The 18,684-nt window shown below is 46.1% G+C and overlaps 1 protein-coding gene across 5 annotated transcripts in view; it reads right to left on the reverse strand.

Annotated features, from left to right (window-relative positions):
• Positions 1-3,566: 3,566 nt before the first annotated feature.
• The window catches only part of ankfn1a (ankyrin repeat and fibronectin type III domain containing 1a), a 100,435-nt gene continuing 85,317 nt past the window's right edge, over positions 3,567-18,684 (reverse strand). For all 5 annotated transcript variants that reach the window (XM_078937675.1, XM_023949534.2, XM_023949535.2 and 2 more), the window contains 8 exons: positions 18,381-18,596; positions 17,862-18,028; positions 17,269-17,440; positions 16,775-16,943; positions 16,175-16,341; positions 6,799-7,027; positions 6,522-6,708; positions 3,567-6,415 (listed from right to left, as the gene is read on the reverse strand). In XM_078937675.1, the coding sequence (XP_078793801.1) occupies positions 5,668-6,415; positions 6,522-6,708; positions 6,799-7,027; positions 16,175-16,341; positions 16,775-16,943; positions 17,269-17,440; positions 17,862-18,028; positions 18,381-18,596 (2,055 nt within the window). In that variant the 3' untranslated portion in view covers positions 3,567-5,667. The remainder of the gene's footprint in view (positions 6,416-6,521; positions 6,709-6,798; positions 7,028-16,174; positions 16,342-16,774; positions 16,944-17,268; positions 17,441-17,861; positions 18,029-18,380; positions 18,597-18,684) is intronic.

The raw sequence follows: 18,684 nt of genomic DNA on the forward strand, positions 1-18,684 counted from the left end.
TCTGTAAACATAAGGATCTAACCCTTGTGCTATTGTAGGCACTTTAACATTGGGAGTTGCGTCATTTAGACCCCACAAGACAGTGTACTGAAACTTTTTCCTTCAAAGATTTGTGATCTTCACTGGTGTCCATGGATTACATGAAATCTTTCTACCTTTATCCACCTTTGTCATGGTAGGGAAAACACGTCAATGTAAGGGTGCTGTCAATTGCTCATTGAATGAGTGCATGCAATTAGTCGTTGGGAAGTTCTTTCATCTGGTGCAGTCACACTGACATGCTGCCTTGCTCATTTCAGGGAAATCGTTCCAGCGTCTTCTAGGGATGCAACAGTACACTTTCGTCATGATTTGGTTCAAACCTTGATTTTTGGGTCACAGTTTGGTTTCCGGTCGATATCTATATATATAACTTGTTTATTACAAATCAACAAACAAAATAAAGTTTAATTTTTTTTTAAATGTGCTAATAAGCACCGTGCTCTCTCCGCACGGTGGGGGGGGTTCATATTACACCTGAGCCGGGGGTGTTCGTGTCCCTGGGGGGTGGGTCCTGGTCCTTGCCCCTGAGCGCTGGGCCCGCCAAACTTCCAACATGGCCGAGCCTGGTCGGGCCGTATTTATAACACCCCTTGTGGGCCCTCTTTTTTCCCCCTCCTGGGCGGGGGCAGCGGGCCCCTGCCTTGCTCCTCCCTGGACCAACCGTGGGCCGGGCGGATGGCTGCCTGGAGTGCGGAGCGGGTCTCCCTTGGGGGGTCCTGGCTCGTACCTGGGGTGGGGGCGGGGGAATGCCCGGAACTCCTGGGTGGTGGTGGGGTGCTCGTCTGGGGCTGTGGGCGTCCTTCTCCGGTGGGGCCCTGCGTTGGGCGCTCCCGGCGCGGCGGGGGGGCTGCTCTCCTTGTTGGGCTGGGGCGGCGCTCTCTTTCCCTCCGTGCTTCCCTGCTCTCTGGCTCTGGGGGCCTTGCGGCGGTCCTGCTGGCCCTGGCCTGGGTGGGGGGCTTGGTCGCCCGGGCGGCGGTTGTTCCCTGCCGGTTCCCGTGTGGCGTTGGGGGGATTTCAGCTGCCGCTGCTGCTGCGGTGGGGGTCATGGGGTGGGGATGGTTGGGCACTCTCCCTCCTTCTTGTCACGTTCCACCATCCATTTTAGAAGAACATAAACACTCACCTGAGCACAGGTGTTAGCTCACCTTTGCACTAACAGTTTGCATGATTGAATGACTGAAATATTTCACACTAGTTGGTTTTAAGGCATAAGTATGCATGTGAACACTATCTGCTTTGTGTACATGTTGACAGGTGGACATTTTTGCAGCTAGCAGGTGTGTTTATAACATTTGAGTGTGTGTGTGGATAGGCCCCGCCCTTTTTGTACTACATTTGAACCTTACCATAATGATTAACAACCAGTAAACTTGTTGCTTTATGCTGCTTCATGGTCTTACCCCCCTTCCCCTCCTATTATCACCCTCCTACCCCCCCCCCCCTCTCTTTAACGTCCCTCTCTCTTCTTCCCCTCTTTCCTTTTCCGTCCGGTCCAACACCAAAGATTTTCAGACATGATTGAAATTAATAAAGTTTGGCCTCAATTACAAAAGGGGTTTATTCAGACATACCTTTGGTTTGTCTGAAGATTAATAACCCCTCTTGTTAAAGTAAAATATGTCCAACACAAGAGGCCCTCAGCTCTCATCTGCCTGCCTAGCTGTTGGACAGGACAAGTTAAAAAACAAAAAAAAAAAAAAAAAAACTAAGAAAATATTTTATATTTGGCTTAGACACAAAATGTTTTTGAATTTACCACAACCGATGTTTGACACTTTCAACCTAAACCTAAAGCTATGTTCACACAGGCCTCGGCAACACGTGTCCAAGCAACCACATCCAATTAAAAAGTAAATTGTGTATATAAGTGCTTTTAATACTCTTGCGTTCAACTGTCACTAGACCAGATTTTGGGCTCTACGCACAAAATGCGGAGTCATTATACATATGTTGAAATCTAAACCACTTGAACGTTGACCAATCGGGTAGTCGGATTTGGTAGTGACATCTGTGCAGCATCTTTTTAAATTGACTGACATGCCAACCATTTAAATTTGATCATGGAGGAGAAATTAACATCCTGGCGGAGCGCAAACCGCAATTATTGTGACAGCAAGTCTTTCATATGTCGAAGTAGAGCTGTGAATGAAAAATCCTATTAACAATATTCACAAGATTTGTACAACTTTTACATTTCTAACCAAAGGTCTTCCAACTGTTTCGGGTAGCGACAATCCATTGTGAACATCATAGGCTAAAAATGCGTTCAAGAATGTGTGTTCAGCACGTTCTTGAATGCACATCATATGCCTGGTGTATATGTAGCATTCTAGTATGTAATAGGCATGTAACAATAAACTTTATCTATAATTTGGTTCAATACGGTTATGTTTAAAATCAGGAATTTTGGCATCTGTTGGTGTAAGGATTCATTTTAACAACGATTCGATTCATATCATAATTTGTGGTCACTGATACAATTCTGTTTTGATTTTTGTTCATTTTGAACGATATGATTTGATCTGATTCACTGACCTAAAATGGATTCAGGACATCTTTAGCCCAGTGTGACTCAGAGAAAAATGCCTGGTACTGAACAGGTTAGGTGAAGTTTTCCAGATTATTTGGATATCTTGCAAGATAATAAAGTGCAAATGAAATATGTGTACAAACAAACAAGTAAACAAGAATGAATGTCAAATCAATTCACATTTTAGTTTTCCAAAGTTTAGCCCACTGTTGTTTTTCCACATCCAAAGAATCTAAAGACAACATTCTAGCACACTGTATGGTCACTTGACTTGCTAATTGGCTAAATTCAAAGTGTTTCCACACATTGGACTGGAATGATGGATGGATCAGTTTTTGCTGCATCACATGAGTGTTGTCCGCTGTGATTTTACGTTATAGTAAAATAAACCTACCATGTCTCAGTCAAAATTGTATTTTCCAAGATTGATCAGATAATTAATTTTTCTTATTCTTATATGATTTTTTTTTACTGCTATTGGTCAATTTGATTCAAGTCTGCCTCAGACAGATCGAACTGCTTAACCCTTGAGCTATCCTAGGCACTTTAACGTTGGGAGTTGGGTCAATTAGACCCACTAGAAAGTGCTCTGAACCTTTTTTCTTCAACGATCTTCACTGGTGTCCACGGATTCCATGAAATCTTTCCACCTTTCTCCACCTTTGTCATGGTAGGGAGAACACGTCAATGTAAGGGTGGGGTCATCTAAGATAGCACAATGGTTAAATCGTAGGTATATAGATTGCTTCATCGATTAAACAATGTATCGTAACACCACTTGTGGCATCCCAAGTGTCTTCAAGTCAGAAAACGTGCCAAACGCTGCCAGGTCATCTCTGGACTTTAAATACAATCCCAAACACAAGGGAAACATGAAATTCTTTAGCCTTATTGCACCAATATGAATATTACCTCACGTCAGTGGGGAATAAGCAAGGGGCTTGATGAGAGACGGCCTCCTGCCTTCAATTAGCTGGATTAATAAACACAACACTTGAGCTTTAAAACTGTTGGATTTATTTGTAAACTCTGGACAAAATTACAGACGCTCGTCAAATATGATATTAGTATATTTTCTTTCAACAAGAGTAAAAGCTAAGCTGGCATGCAAGGTGCCAACCAGGCAGCTGGGAGCAGGATACGTAGGATTCAGTGCTCAAGAAACTTCCACACAACCAGCGTCGGTGGTCGACCACCTCTGCACCACAGCTACCACATGAAGTAAAATGAAACAAATGTCATACAACAGATACCTGGAAATGGGTGAACGCATTAAGTCGTGTGTGTTAGCCCTTGTGCTATCCTAGGCACTTTAACATTGGGAGTTGGGTCATCTAGACCCACTAGACAGTGCGCTGAACCTTTTTTCTTCAATGATTTGTGATCTTCACTGGTGTCCATGGATTACATGAAATTTTTCCACCTTTATCCACCTTTGTCATGGTAGGGAGAACATGTCAATGTGGGGTGGGGTCGTCTAAGATAGCACAAGGGATAGTAAAGCTGAAATCCAACAGTTACTTATTCAAACACAATGAAACCTGCTGGAAAATACTTTATAATTCTCTATCAACAACTCTTTCCAGAACATTTACTGATGCAAATACAGTCATAAACAATAAAAGCTGCCACAGTTAATGCCCTGTTGCATCAAATATTTAATTAGCTTTTTAATTCCATAATTGTTTTGTGCAAACATTTAACATATTTAGTTTTAAATACTCTGCATACATGTTAGGAACTTGTGCATATTCAGCAATTCTTCATGGCTGACAGATTTTTCCGCAAAATGGCAATGAAAGTCAAATAACAAAAAGTAGTTCTTCAGAGAAACACTGCAGTAATAAGAAGAAAACAGCCAGTGTGATGTGTGTGTGTGTGGGGGGGGGGGGGGGGGGGTCCTGACCAGACCCCAATGTCTGGCCATACTGGGCCCCAACGAGGCACAAATAAGAGCAAGCTCGTTTCCAGAAAAAAAAAAAACCACAACTACAGACTACATCATGCCAGCAAAATATAAAATACAACATAGGGAACATTCATTTGTAAATCTAATACATACAAAAAGTACTTTCAGACAACTGAGATAATACTAGAGCTCCAATGCAAAACCAAAGTGACCACAGCATACAAAACTAGGAAGAAACGGAGCCTAACTACATTCACTTTGTGCTGATGGGGCAAAACAGGAACACATAAACACTGTTGGTTACAGTGGGTACAACAGTCCAAAAACCAACTTAAATTCCTTCTGAAGAGCCACAGTGCCTGTGTTTAGGTCTGAGTGCAAACTTTCCATAGGGAGATGCAATGCCTGGTTTCCTATTATTTGATATTTTTGAGTAACAGTCGATGCCATAGGTTCTGTGGCTGGAGGGAGTTGAACCAGGAACTTAATTTTATTATCTGCAGTGATGAATGTGCTGTTGTCTGGCTGGGTTTATTCTCTGAGTCTGAAGAACATTTACAGTCTCATTTTTTATTGAATGCTTTTGGTGAAATGAGATTATTAAAAAAAATATTAAAGATGGAGTTTGGAAAAACTGACCAATAAAAAAGAGGTTCAAAGGAAAGGTTTGCAGACATGAGGCAGAAAACTTTTTTTTTGTTTCAAATAATTTGTTTTTCTTATTTATTAAGCAATTCGATTAACCTGAACTTGACTGTACTCAAATAGAGTCAATGGGCTACCAATAAAAGTCCAGATGGTTGTGGTCAGCCATGACGTCTGTTTCAATTGTAAGCAAACCAAAAGTAAAGGTCCTCCATGGTGTTCTGTGGGGGACAGAGTACAAAACATCCTGGCCTATGTGCACCAAGTTTGTTGGGTTTGGGGTACTTTGGTGTAGATTAGTTTTAGCAAACCATACAGTACATTGATGAACAAGTTGCACTTTTGTTGTACCAGCCTTCAAAATGTGATTGTGGTCTTTACCCTTCACATATTAGCCTCACTGATAATGAATTATTTCTGTTCGCACCAGCGGCGAGGCTGATTTGCTGGCTTAGACGTGCATAAAGCAATAATTTTGAAGAGAAAAGTGACTAAAGGGCTGAAAACCAACACTGGGCAGCTCCTGCTTCCGAATGAAAGCCTATAGCATGCTGCTAAGAATTTCTGACATCTGGGAGTTGGTTTGGTCATCTGAGTCCATTTCCTGAGTGGTGGCTTCCTCTGCATTTGCCCCTATCCGTCCAGACTCCACCTGTTCAACAACAACTGATACACTTGCAGCCACCACCTTGCCTGCTAGCTCATTCTTACTCCTCTTTTCCCAGCAGGGCTCTACACAGATCCTATGGACGGGGGGCCATGGCTCTTTCAGCGGGCTCTTGTGGTTCTCAAGGATGCAAGAAACATGGCTGATGTAGGTAGGGCCCTGTGGGGAGGGCAGGTCCCCAGACAGTGGGAGATCGGGCTCTATTTGTTTAGTGTAGATACCTTCTGATAAAGACCCTGTGAGACTTTCTCCACTGTTGCCCCGGAGCCAGCGTTGGGGGCCACTGAAATACTGGCTCCGATGGCTCCTAGAAAGCAACTTGCGTTTGGTGGGGGGGTTGGTGAGCCATCCAGCTGTGGCAGTGCCCTCCTTGGAGAGTGAGAGGCTTTCCAAAGTCTTGGTGGTGTCAGACAGAGATGCAGACAATTGGAGGGGCAGGGGGGGATCATTGGAGAAACTGGGGCAAAAGGGGAGTGATGGGGACATGTGGATTCTGGGTCGGCGTGGGTGCTGAGACAGGCTGAAAGCGGAGGAGGAGTCCAAGGATAGACATGGGGAGGTAAGGGTGGTATCCTTTGTTGTGGTGGAGGGAGGGGATTCTGTAGGTGAGCATGTGCTGTACCTGAAAGCAAAGAGCAGCATTTAGAATATGCAAATCTATTTTATAACATTGCTTTGTTTTGTAAGACGGATAAAAATCATTAAGGTTTTAATTTCAAACATCACACCGGAGCTCCTGGATCTGGAGGACATCTGGTGCACTGCCCCCCAGCAGGTAACCAGCCTGCTGGGAAAGATCTGGAGAGCAAAGCAGGTCCTGGTCCCGGGGGCTCAGGGCATCGCTGGAGTCATAGTCACTGTCTGTGGGCAGAAACACCTCAGAGGAAGCATCCTCATCAGAGCCATGCTGGGAGTCTGTCAGTCAGGGATTAGACAGAGGTCACAGGTTTGGTGGATGTCAGAGAGGTTTCCCGTTTAATGTCATCTCTCTGGAGTTTCACTTACCACTAATGGCTTTTCTCCGGTGGTGTTCTGGTGATGGAGAAGGGGAAGGTGTGGGCAAGAAGTTCATTGTGGAGGAGGGGGAGTCGGTGCTCTGGTGATGGGAGTCACTGTCTGGACTTTTGGCATCCATCAAGCACATGATGGGTAAACCGCCACAGGGCTGCTTGTAGCGAGCATACTGAAGAGCATCTGTGAGCCATCTGAGGTCACGTCGCATCTCATCCAGCTGCTGCAGACGCAAACAGGCCAAAGATATATCAGGGCAGAAACATTGACAAGACAGCAGGGGGCAATAGCACAAGGACCAACCATTGACTGTTTACACCTTAGTCACAACTGCCCGTACAGGTGGATAAGGGCTAGGGGCACTTGCATATCATGTGCACACCCTGTGGTGCAGCAAGGGCCCTCAATCGCCTGCAACCTCAAATGTTGTAGGTTTGACTTGGAATGACGTCTACTAACATCTATGTTTCTGAAAATGGGTTGATTTTGGAACACACCTGCCTGCTTTTGGATCACCTTCTATCAGCCCATACAAGGCCAACATCCCTGTTTCAGCAAAAAAATAATTTTAAATAAAAAAAATAAAATAAGTTGAGTAGAAGTTTAGAGGAGTAGCAAAAACAATTTATATTGTCCTAATCGTGGTTTGTAAGCAACTAAGTATGTAACAACACATGTATATATATATTCAATTCAATTCAATTTTTTTTGTATAGCCCAAATTCACAACAACAGTCGTCTCGATGGGCTTCGTTTTGGTTATTGAAAAAGTGAAACATAAACTCAAAAGGATCATGAATACATAGAGTTCAATAGGAAAGTACTAAAATGAACTAACAAAGTGACTAAGCTAAACTGGCATCCCTGCCCTTACACGCTCCTTCGGTCCGAGAAAGGAAAAATTTGAAGACTCTAACTCAGGGGTCGGCAACCCATGGCTCCGGAGCCACATGTGGCTCTTTCAACCATCTGTTGTGGCTCCCTGTGACTTTGGAAAATAATGAGTATTTTATAATAATTAAATTTTATTTTAGTTTGTTCATTTTTAATGGCATTTCAAAGGCGCTGATGGCTCTGTACGAAGTGCGAGCCACGTAAAAAGACAGCTTCGTAATGAGCTCATATTTATCGGGCGAGACCTGCAGAGCTGATAGCAGGAGGACACACGCGGGGCGGCTTCAATAAACACTCCGATCGTCTGCCGGGAACTTGACGTGCCGTGGGGCAGAGACCAACTCGCTGATGACAGACTGAGAGTTCGCGCCAGCGTTGCCAGATAGAGTCACAGTTTTCCAGCCGAAAAGTCATCTGAAAACCGCCAGACCCAGCCAAAAACCGCCCAAAACAGCTTTTGTTGATGTTTTTTTTTTCCGTACTGGACTGATAAGATAAAAGATTTTTCTAAATAAAAGATAGTTCTGACCAATAATAAAATGTGTACAATATTGAATATTTCTTCAGCGGGCCGCCTTCTTTCATTCATTTGCTTAACCCGCTCTATCCCCGCCATAACCTGCGTCCGGCTCTTTCATCCGTGTGCTGCGCTGGAGCGCCCCGACTATCGCGTCAATCTATGATGACTGTATTTTGCGCTCTCTGTCTAGGACACACTGAGGAGCGCGGGGGAAACAAATCTCAGCAGCAGAGGATGTGAACAGGTGAACAGGTAGAGAGGAAAAGCAGGTAAAGAGGCGGGGGAGGGGCTTTGGCTTTAAACTCTGTCAGAGATGCAAACACAGGCGTCAGATTGAGAGGCAGCTTTCCCTGCGGGAGTTGAAGCAGAGACTTTCTCTGGGATGATTTTATGAACTCAAACATGGAAACATGATTATCAAGTAGAACTCTTCAAAATAATAAACCTGATCTCTCCACATTCTCAGTGTCTACCATGCATTGATAAACACATCGCTCCATGCAGCGTTCAGACCAGAACTGGTAGCTCCACCCACACGCGGCTGCGGTATCATCCTTTAAAGAACATAATGTGCATTTGCAGCGACGTATGCTTCAGACGATGTCCGATTGGCCAATCTACATGTCAATCAAGGCCCGTACTTCTCAGTGAGGACTTTGGTGGATTTTAAAGAAGTACTTTTTTAAATCTTTTCTGGCCCGCGATCTACACTCATGTCATTGAAGATCGACCGGTCGTTCGGTCATTGGCTTGGGGAGGTGGTCCCTTTGCCTGTGCTGGGGGGGGGGGTTAGGGCTCTGGCACGGGATGGGACAACCCTCCCGGTGTTACGGGGAGAGGATGAGGGAGTACCCAGGCGCAGAGAGGAGAGGAGGCAGGAGGTTGCAGGGGAACAGGAACTTTAATAACAAAACTAAACCAACCAAAAACCACTTCAGTCAGACAACTCATGCAGTAGTAATAATATTTATTTTCACATCTTTAGTTTGCTTCCACATACTTGTTGCTTTCACATTCTTTGACATTCACTTTCCTTAGTTAGCATTCACTTTCCTCCAAGTAAGCATTTCATATTCCTCCAAGTAAGCATTTCACTTTCCTTTAACTTTGCATTTCACTTTCCTTTGGTTTGGCATAAAACTCAGTGCAATTCCAAGAGAGAGAAATTTCCATAAACTTTTGGGTAATAACTACCCCTAACGGAGCTCACAGGTGGAAACCGGGGAGGAGGGTGGGGCAAAGAACGCAGTGCTGCAGTAAAGAAGGATGAACAACTTACACACCTGGACTTAAATAGGATGCTGCACAAGTGAGATGATTAACTGCCCCGCCCTAGGGGAGTGGCCTAAGTAAAGCCTGCCTGAGTTGTCTTACCGAAATGCTCCCAAGGTCGCTCACTTCAGTCAGACAACTCATGCAGTAGTAATAATATTTATTTTCACATCTTTAGTTTGCTTCCACATACTTGTTGCTTTCACATTCTTTGACATTCACTTTCCTTAGTTAGCATTCACTTTCCTCTGAGTAAGCATTTCGCATTCCTCCAAGTAAGCATTTCGCATTCCTCCAAGTAAGCATTTCATATTCCTCCAAGTAAGCATTTCACTTTCCTTTAACTTTGCATTTCACTTTCCTTTGGTTTGGCATAAAACTCCATGCAATTCCAAGAGAGAGAAATTTCCAAAAACTTTTGGGTAATAACTACCCCCAACACCAATTTAATCAAGGTTGGAAAGAAATTAATTGTATATCAGTATGTAATCAGATGAAGTGTGTTTCAGAGGCATTCCATATTCAGACTTACAGGTATGACTGCTATGTGTGACCCGGCACCTTTGACCGTTGGGCCGCTCCCATTCGAGTACAGCGCCACGAAGGGAACATACTATTTATTGAGTCTGCTATGTGTGACCCGGTACCATAGACCATTGGGCTGCTCCCGTTCGAGCAGAATGCCAAGAAGGGAACATACTATTTATTGAGTCTGCTATGTGTGACCCGGCCCCATTGACCATTGGGCCGCTCCCGTTCCAGCAGAATGCCAAGAAGGGAACATACTATTTATTGAGTCTGCTATGTGTGACCCGGCCCCATTGACCATTGGGCCGCTCCCGTTCCAGCACGACGCCAAGAAGGGAACACACTATCTGGTGGATCTGTTATGTGTCCCGGCACCATAGACAGTCGGGCCACTCCATTCCGAGTAGCGGCAAGTAGACGGCACAACTTAACATACAAGTTTGAAGCTTCCACTGGAATAATATAATAAAGCATAAGTGATGTCCATAATTAAAAGCTTCCATTTGAGAACTATGAATGATCTAACGCTATAATTTTTTTTTAATGCTTCCATCCGGCTCATAAGATACGAGCCCAAGTAACCTAGAATTTCGGACTACACACATATCGTAACACAGCTTAAGAACATCCTAATTTTGAGGCTTCCACCTGGCAAATAATTTTCATAAAATTTAATCTGAAATTTTGTATGCCATTCCTATACTAACATATCAGTTGATTCAAGTAAGATAAGTCATTGAAATTCGGAAGAGGTTTACCACCCCACCACTTCAGGGCAGAGTAGGTGCGTGGAATGCAGTAGTCGTTGCATGTCCAGATCAGGTGAAGGGGCATCAATCTGCAGGGGAGCAGCAGGACGAGCAGAGACTTTGGAACTTGGAAACCATCCGACTTTGTCAAGGGTTTGACATCATCCTCCAGAAACTGGATTGCTGACCGGGGAGAGTGGGCCGCAGGCTCAGGAAGCGATGCATAGATAGACAAAGCAGTATTAGTCTTGGCAATGAATACATAAATAATTTAGACCTGATTAGTTTAGAAAGCTTATGATGAAAGGGAATGAATTCCTTTTAAGAACAACTCTGAGAAGGAGATATCAAGTAGTGAGTTTAAAGAGAAGGTTCTGTATTCATAGTACCATAGAAAACCATTAGCATAGATCCCAACAAGAAAGACAGTCAATACAGAATCTGCACGTAATATATCACCAAAATATATTTTATATATGCACCAATAGTAAGAGAGAAGTAACATTTAGCCATTCCTGGAGGGACGCACCTTAGGAAGGCCACAGAGGAGCAGGCGAATAAAAGGATAACCAAGGTCCAAGGAGCTTACGTAGATGAGGAAGGTCGCCATCCCACGTAGCATGGACAGCGGCTCGGCTAGATTTGAGGTTACAACTTGACGTCATCGGTTCACAATAGATGGACAACAAAAGCACGTATAACTTAAAGTTAATTGCCAAAGGGGTGCCTGGAAACCATAATGAAGAAAATTTTGAGATTTGAAGAGAGATCGTAGGGTCTGATAAAATGGCTGAACCTCATGCATTGAGAGGCGGATGACAATAAGTCTCAAAAGGAGATACTCTTAGTCGAGCGTCATATGCTTGAAGCAGGGCAGACTGAGGATTGGTTTGCGACCCAAAGTTTTACTCTTGATGCTGAAGCTAAAGAGCATCAGTGATAATTTCTACAGCCAGGAATTTAGCTCATAATACAAGTTATTTAAAACTAAACCATGTTAAATGATGGCACATTACTATTATCGCACTCTTGAAATAAGCGTTGTAATAATCTCCACGGATGAATTCTCTCAGAACCACATGAGCCGTTGATGGACCAGTAGAGCTGAATGTTTGGATTAACGACCAAACATTTTCTGGCGGCCGGACATTCATAAACAAGTCCTCATACATTTTCCTCTCCCCCAAAGGAGGGTGGAGCCACAAAACAAGTGGAGGGAGACTGATGACCTGAAACAACATCCCAATAATAAAACCACGCTAAGCGCAGAGAATTAGAGACCAGAAAAGCAAAACAGAAATCCAGAACAAGGGAACACGGGGGCCCGGGAAGGAACAACCCAGAACGAGAAACAAGATGAACAGACGGCAGTGGGGGAGGATGCACACAGCAAAACACAGGTGGCCCAACAGCGACCGATTCATATCGTACCTCCAAAGATGGGAAAGATTACGTGCCGCACAAACGCAAGAGACTACATGGAGGCAGAGAAGTATGCATCATAAACCAGAGATCCGTGTAAAAATAAATCCGACAGGCAGAGAACCAAATGCCTTCCTTAAATTTGATTTGATTAAGTTCGATTATCGTAGTCAAAACAATAAAGAATTACACAGATTTACACATTAGACATATCCAGAAAACTAAATAAATCGGAAACCGAGATCCAAAACGAGTTGCGACCACAGAGTTGCAAAAGCCAGGCGACGAGGAAAACAGAACAGAGAAACATTGAAAAAGAGAAAACTGCAAAACAAAGGGGGCCCAATAGAATTACACTAAATCCAGCACAGGGTTTCTGACAATCGAAGTTAAACATGACAGAGACGACAGCCGAAGGAACACCAACACATAACACGTCAAACCCCATTTAAGCCAGAAGACGCCGCCGGGAGGAATGGAGAGGGAGAACAGCAGGAGCATCAGCAGAATCAGCCTCCCCCAGCCATGTACAGCGTCCGGTGGAAAAGATTACAGGGATGGCAAAGCCAGCTGAGCGCAAAACAAAAAACCAGAAGGATCACAAGGGAAAAGCCGCTGATGCAAAAAACAAATAACAATACATGAATAAATAAAATGGAGGAACCGAGGAAGACAGACGACACAACCACGTCACACCTGAAAATGCCTGAGTGGCCACCTTAGGACCGAATCAAAACGGAAAAAATAGGGCTCAGGGAAGAGCCCATCACAAACCCCCCCACAAATCAACCCAAATCCCTAAAACCAGAGAAACAACAAAACATCAGTGAGTCAGAGAAAAACAGGGCCACGTACAACAGACACATACACAACGGGAAGGAATTTATTTCCCTGAAGGCCAGGGGAACGCTCCTCACATTTCCTACGCTTACACAGAAGAGAGGAGATCATACACTGACCAATCCAAATGCAGGTGAAACCAGCAAATGCACACAGCTTCAACAGAAAAGAAGTAAAACAAAGCCACCACGACAAAGTCAGCACTGAATGACGGCCCACAAAGCAGAAACCGGACCAGGTTCCGAAGAAACGCACCGTGCCTTTAACAAGAACTACAAGTCCCATGGTCCTTAGGGGGGTGACATCACCCATGACCGCCGAGCAAGAAGAGAATCCGGAAGAAAACACTGCACAGAAGCGTGAGAGATAGCAACAACGCCGCTCACCAACCATCCCGCGATCACGACACTCGATAAGACCGATACACCCCCCGATCGATCGCCACTGACAACCGAAATGCTCCAGGACGCTTCTCCTCAGACACGCGCTGGAATACGCGAGGACCGCGGCTCCGGAGATGCGCCGGGAGCCGGGACAGCTGTTAGCCGAAAAGAGGGGCAGACGCGGGGAGACGGACGGCCCCCGTGAGAGGGGGGACCCACACACGAAAGAACGTGGGGAGAACACCATGACGCGGAAGGATGGAGACAAAAGTAAAACTCAAAACTACAACAAACCAGGAAACACTACAAAATAAAACACGAAGTAACTCAAAACATGCCAGAACAAAAAGGAAACAAACCACAAGGGCAAAGAAACAGAAACCGTGACACCCGGGGCCCCCGGTCGCTCTGGGTGTCATCCGCTTCGGCTGCGGGGTCTGGGGTGGGGTGGGGGGCTTGTCGGCCCTGTCCTCTGGGCGGGAGGGGGGGCCCACTATTGGTACGGGGCGGGGGGGTTGACGGGTCGGGGTCTCCGCTGAGGCAATCGGCGGTTGCCCCGGCCGGTTGGCTGCCTCGGTCCCGTCGAGGCCTGACCAGAGCTCTTCTAGGGCCAGCGTTTGGGGGGTGACGCTTTCTGGCTCCTCTCTTTCTGTGTGGGGTGGGTGGTGCCGGGCCTGGGGTGTCGGCGCCTCTGGGGGTGGGGCCCCTGGGCTGGGTGGGCCTGGCCCCTTTGCGGGGGGGGGCTGGGGGACAGCTGTTTGACCACCGGGGGACAGTCTACCAGCTGTCCCCAACTCACCCCCTTCCTCATATAACCTCATATTAGGTTGAGGGGGTGGGGGGTTTAGCCTGCGATGCGCCTGGGGGGGGGGGGCTACTTGGCAGTGGCCCCCCTCCTATGGTTGCCGTATGGAGTGGGCCCCCCCTCTTTCGGTTTTATTTGCACCTTAGACATTCAGGGCCCCTTGGTGGGGAGGGTGAGGGGACATCACTGTGAGTAATCAGGAGATGCCCCTTAGTGCCCTTCCCGCCAATTTTAACTGCACCCTCCTTAGTACACACACCCCTCCCCCCTCAATATATACATTCCAACATAAACACACACACACACCCTCTCAAACACACATACACGCACACACATTTTGCAAGGAAGGTGGGACCTAGGACCATTTGTCCCCTACCCCTTCCCTGGTGGGGGGTGCGGGCCCCTTGGCAACGGCGGCCGTGTCCCCTGGGTGCCGGCTTCCTGGGCCCGGCGGTTCTCTCTCCACGCAGTGGGGAAGTTTACATTACACCTGAGCCGGGGGTGTTCGTGTCCCTGGGGGGTGGGTCCTGGTCCTTGCCCCTAAGCGCTGGGCCCCGCCAAATTTCCAACTGTGGCCGAGCCTGATCGGGCCATATTTACAACACCCCTTGTGGGCCCCCTTTTTTCCCCGGGGTTCCCCCCTCCTGGGCGGGGGTGGCGGGCCCCTGCCCTGCTCCTCCCTGGACCAACCGTGGGCCGGGTGGGTGGCTGCCTGGAGTGCGGAGCGGGTCTCCCTTGGGGGGTCCTGGCTCGTACCTGGGGTTGAGGCGGGGGGATGCCCGGAACTCCTGGGTGGTGATGGGGTGCTTGTCTGGGGCTGTGGGCGTCCTTCTCCGGTGGGGCCCTGCGTTGGGCTCTCCCGGCGCGGTGGGGGGGCTGCTCTCCTGGTTGGGCTGGGGCGGCGCTCTCTTTCCCTCCGTGCCTCCCTGCTTTCTGGCTCTGGGGGCCTCGCGGCAGTCCTGCTGGCCCTGGCCTGGGTGGCCGTCTTGGTCGCCCAGGGGGCGGTTGTTCCCTGCCTGTTCCTGTGTGGCGTTGGGGGGATTCCGGCTGCCGCTGCTGCTGCGGCGGGGGTCTTGGGGTGGGGATGGCTGGGCACTCTCCCTCCTTCTTTTCATGTTCCACCATCCATTTTAGAAGAACATAAACACTCACCTGAGCACAGGTGTTAGCTCACCTTTGCAGCAACAGTTTGCATGGTTTAATGACTGAAATATTTCACACTAGTTGGTTTAAAGGCATAAGTATGCGTGTGAACACTATCTGTTTTGTGTACATGTCGACATGTGGACATTTTTCAAGCTAACAGGTGTGTTGATAACATTTGAGTGTGTGTGTGGACAGGCCCCGCCCTTTTTGTACTACATTTGAACCTTACCGTAACGATAAACAACCAGTAAACTTGTTGCTTTATGCTGCTTCATGGTCTTATCCCCCCTCCCCTCCTATTATCACCCTCCTACCCCCCCCTCTCTCTAAAATCCCTCCCTTTTCTTCCCTTCTTTCCTTTTCCGTCCGGTCCAACACCCAAGATTTTCAAACATGGTTGAAATTAATAAAGTTTGGCCTCAATTACAAAAGGGGTTTATTCAGTCATACCTTTGGTTTGTCTGAAGATTAATAACCCCTCTTGTTAAAGTAAAATATGCCCAACACAAGAGGCCCTCAGCTCTCATCTGTCTGCCCAGCTGTTGGACAGGACAAGTAAAAAAAAAAAAAATAAAAATAAAGATCGACCGGTCGATCGCGATCGACATAATGTGCACCTTTGAATAATATATACATGCATAATATATATAATGATGTCAAAACGGGTTGTGGCTCCGGGTGCTTTCTTTTTCATTAGGGGCGGTCCCAAATGGCTCTTTGAGTAAAAAAGGTTGCCGACCCCTGCTCTAACTAAAGCTTTTTAGGAAAGCCCTGTCTGTTTAACGATGACAGACTATATTAGGGTTTATACCTGGATGTAATCTAGGATAAGCTGGTGATGATTCTTGGCAGTCGTCACCTCGCTGTCAGTAATGGCCTCTCGAAGCGCTTGCTGGGTAATGAGTGAGTCCAGGTCGAGGACGGAGGACAGGCGGCAGTACAGACTGATGAATCTCTCTTTGTAGGTGCAGAAATGAACTGATGGGAGAAAGAAAGAGCTGAAAGACCCTTTCTGCCGTAAAAACTCAGTGTACATGTGCCTCTCTGGGAGAACATCCACGAGACTCTTCGACAACATATTACCAGAAATTGGATTTTAAGAGAAAAAGACGTATCTTTCCAAAATTAAAGATCCAATCTGATTATCTTTTGATCTGTTTTCAAAGCATTTTCAGTGGTCTTCTAGTTGTGATGGTGTTGTTTTTACGGCATTTTTCATCTCCTCCTGATTCACAACAATACTCAGAAATGCAGTTTTGAGCTTAATTTTCTTTGGCTATGACCTCTATCAAGAGAAAGTGTCACAACAACATGTTAAACACACAATTTTCATCTGAGCGGGTCTTTAAACATCTCGATGTTCAAATAAATACAGGCCTTGTCTGAAAAGTGTCTGCTTGGCGGTTCTTACTGAGCTCAAACATCTGCAGGGGGAGTTGGAGGAACCCTGACAGGAAGGTGTATGGGTTGGACTGTCCCGGGGCGGAGCAAACATCGTCAGCTGGTGGGAGCAGTAGCAAGAAGGAGACACCGTGACCGAGCTCCACTACCTCCTGGCTGTAGAGACGGAAGTGATAGGCCTGCACGCACACATGCATGTGCACACATAGATGCACAAACGCACACAGAAAAACCCCCACAGGATTATTTGTTTTTCTACATGTCACATTCAGTAAAATCACAAAGCATAAACAATTCTTCAGTTTGGTGGGTTTTATTTTGTAGGCAAATATCAAATTGTTTAATTCGACATACTTTTAATGACATTTATAACCAGGTCTTTAAAGGGATTGAGTGTAATTACTCCTGGAACATTGAAACTGCTTTATCACCCTGATAAGCCAAGGGTTTATAAAATGGTTTGTTTACACTGGCACACTCAGAGTCCTTAACGCTTAACATTACCTGGTGCAGAGGTAGGTTAAGGTGCTTCATAAGGGACTTTAGAGCGGTCTGCAGTTCGTAGTACAATATAGGGGTGTGGCTTTCGGCCTGTGGCTTTTCCCCCTTGCTGTCACCCTCACTGCAGCCTTTCCTTCCTGCAGCTGCCAACATCTGGATCCATTCCCACTCCTCCCTGAAGGAACACAGACAGAACTGAAATAGGTGAATCGCCAGTTCATTGGTAAGGTATAATTCCCACATGGAATCAAAGTAATCCTTTGATTTTTGATGTGGATAAGGAATCAAATTAACAAACAGATTAGTGCCCCCTCTAAATCCTTATTCTACTTTAAAAAAGCAAGGGACATCAGAAGACAAACAGGAGGACACAGAAACTGGACAGATCTGATGGTGTGATCTGTTCTTTACAAGCATATAAAGTGCTTCAAAGTGTGCAGGGTGAACATGCAGAAAAAAGCATGTATCAATATGATCTCCTCTACTGGTACCAAAACTACTACTGTGACCTGAAATATGCAAGCATGACATGGTTTTTCCTCTTCCATGTAGGTCTAGAAAGACAAAAGGAAAGAAAAACTTCTGCAAGCTCCGACCTGGACACATTGCCGTTTTCTCGAATGCGGGTGTGGCACAGCATGTTTGGGGTACGCTGGGACACCAGGACTTTGATCTGGTCCACAGAGCTGCTGAGCTTCAAGTAGCCAAGATAGAGGCCGGTTGTCAGGCGGTGGCAGCTGCGCCGGTGGTATGCCAAAATATCCTGCAAAGCCAGAACATTACAAAATTCAGACCAAAGCCTGAAAAAAAATTCATCATCTGTATTAAAATGGCAGCTGGAGTCTGTCCAACTACTGTCAACCACAGTCTCATACTTCCATATGTGAGACACACACATACTTACACTCCTACAGAGGAATTCGGAGCCACAGAAAAAACCCATGAAACGTTTTAGTGTGTGAATGGTTGGTTGGGGACTGTAACTGCAATGGACTTTGGTGCTTCAAGGAAGGTAGAAAGGAACTATGCAAGTATACACCATTCACCACTAGACCAATCACTTTAAGCACAAACAGCCGGAATCGTCAGAACCAGGTTGAGAATATATTTCTCACCTGCATGGTGATGATGAGGATGTCGAGTGCGTATGGTTCCTCCGGTGTAGACAAAGACTTCTTTTGGCTTTGCAGTTTGGTTACCTGCATCCACTTCCCGCTGAGGAGTGAGTGCTGCGAATCTGTGTCACGGATTGTCACCAGCAGCACGTTTCCATGGCGATCCTTGATGGTCTCGAAGTGGACTCGACCCAGGTTATGAGTTCCCAGGAGATTCTAGAGAAAATGAAGACGTATAAGAGAACAGACTCAGAGTAAACATTAAAAATACCAATCTTTTTCATTTTTTTACTCAGTGTTTCCC

The sequence above is a fragment of the Oryzias latipes genome, chromosome 19 (assembly GCF_053564925.1).
Source record: "Oryzias latipes strain Hd-rR chromosome 19, Olatipes_Hd-rR_3.1".
NCBI lineage: Eukaryota > Metazoa > Chordata > Actinopteri > Beloniformes > Adrianichthyidae > Oryzias > Oryzias latipes.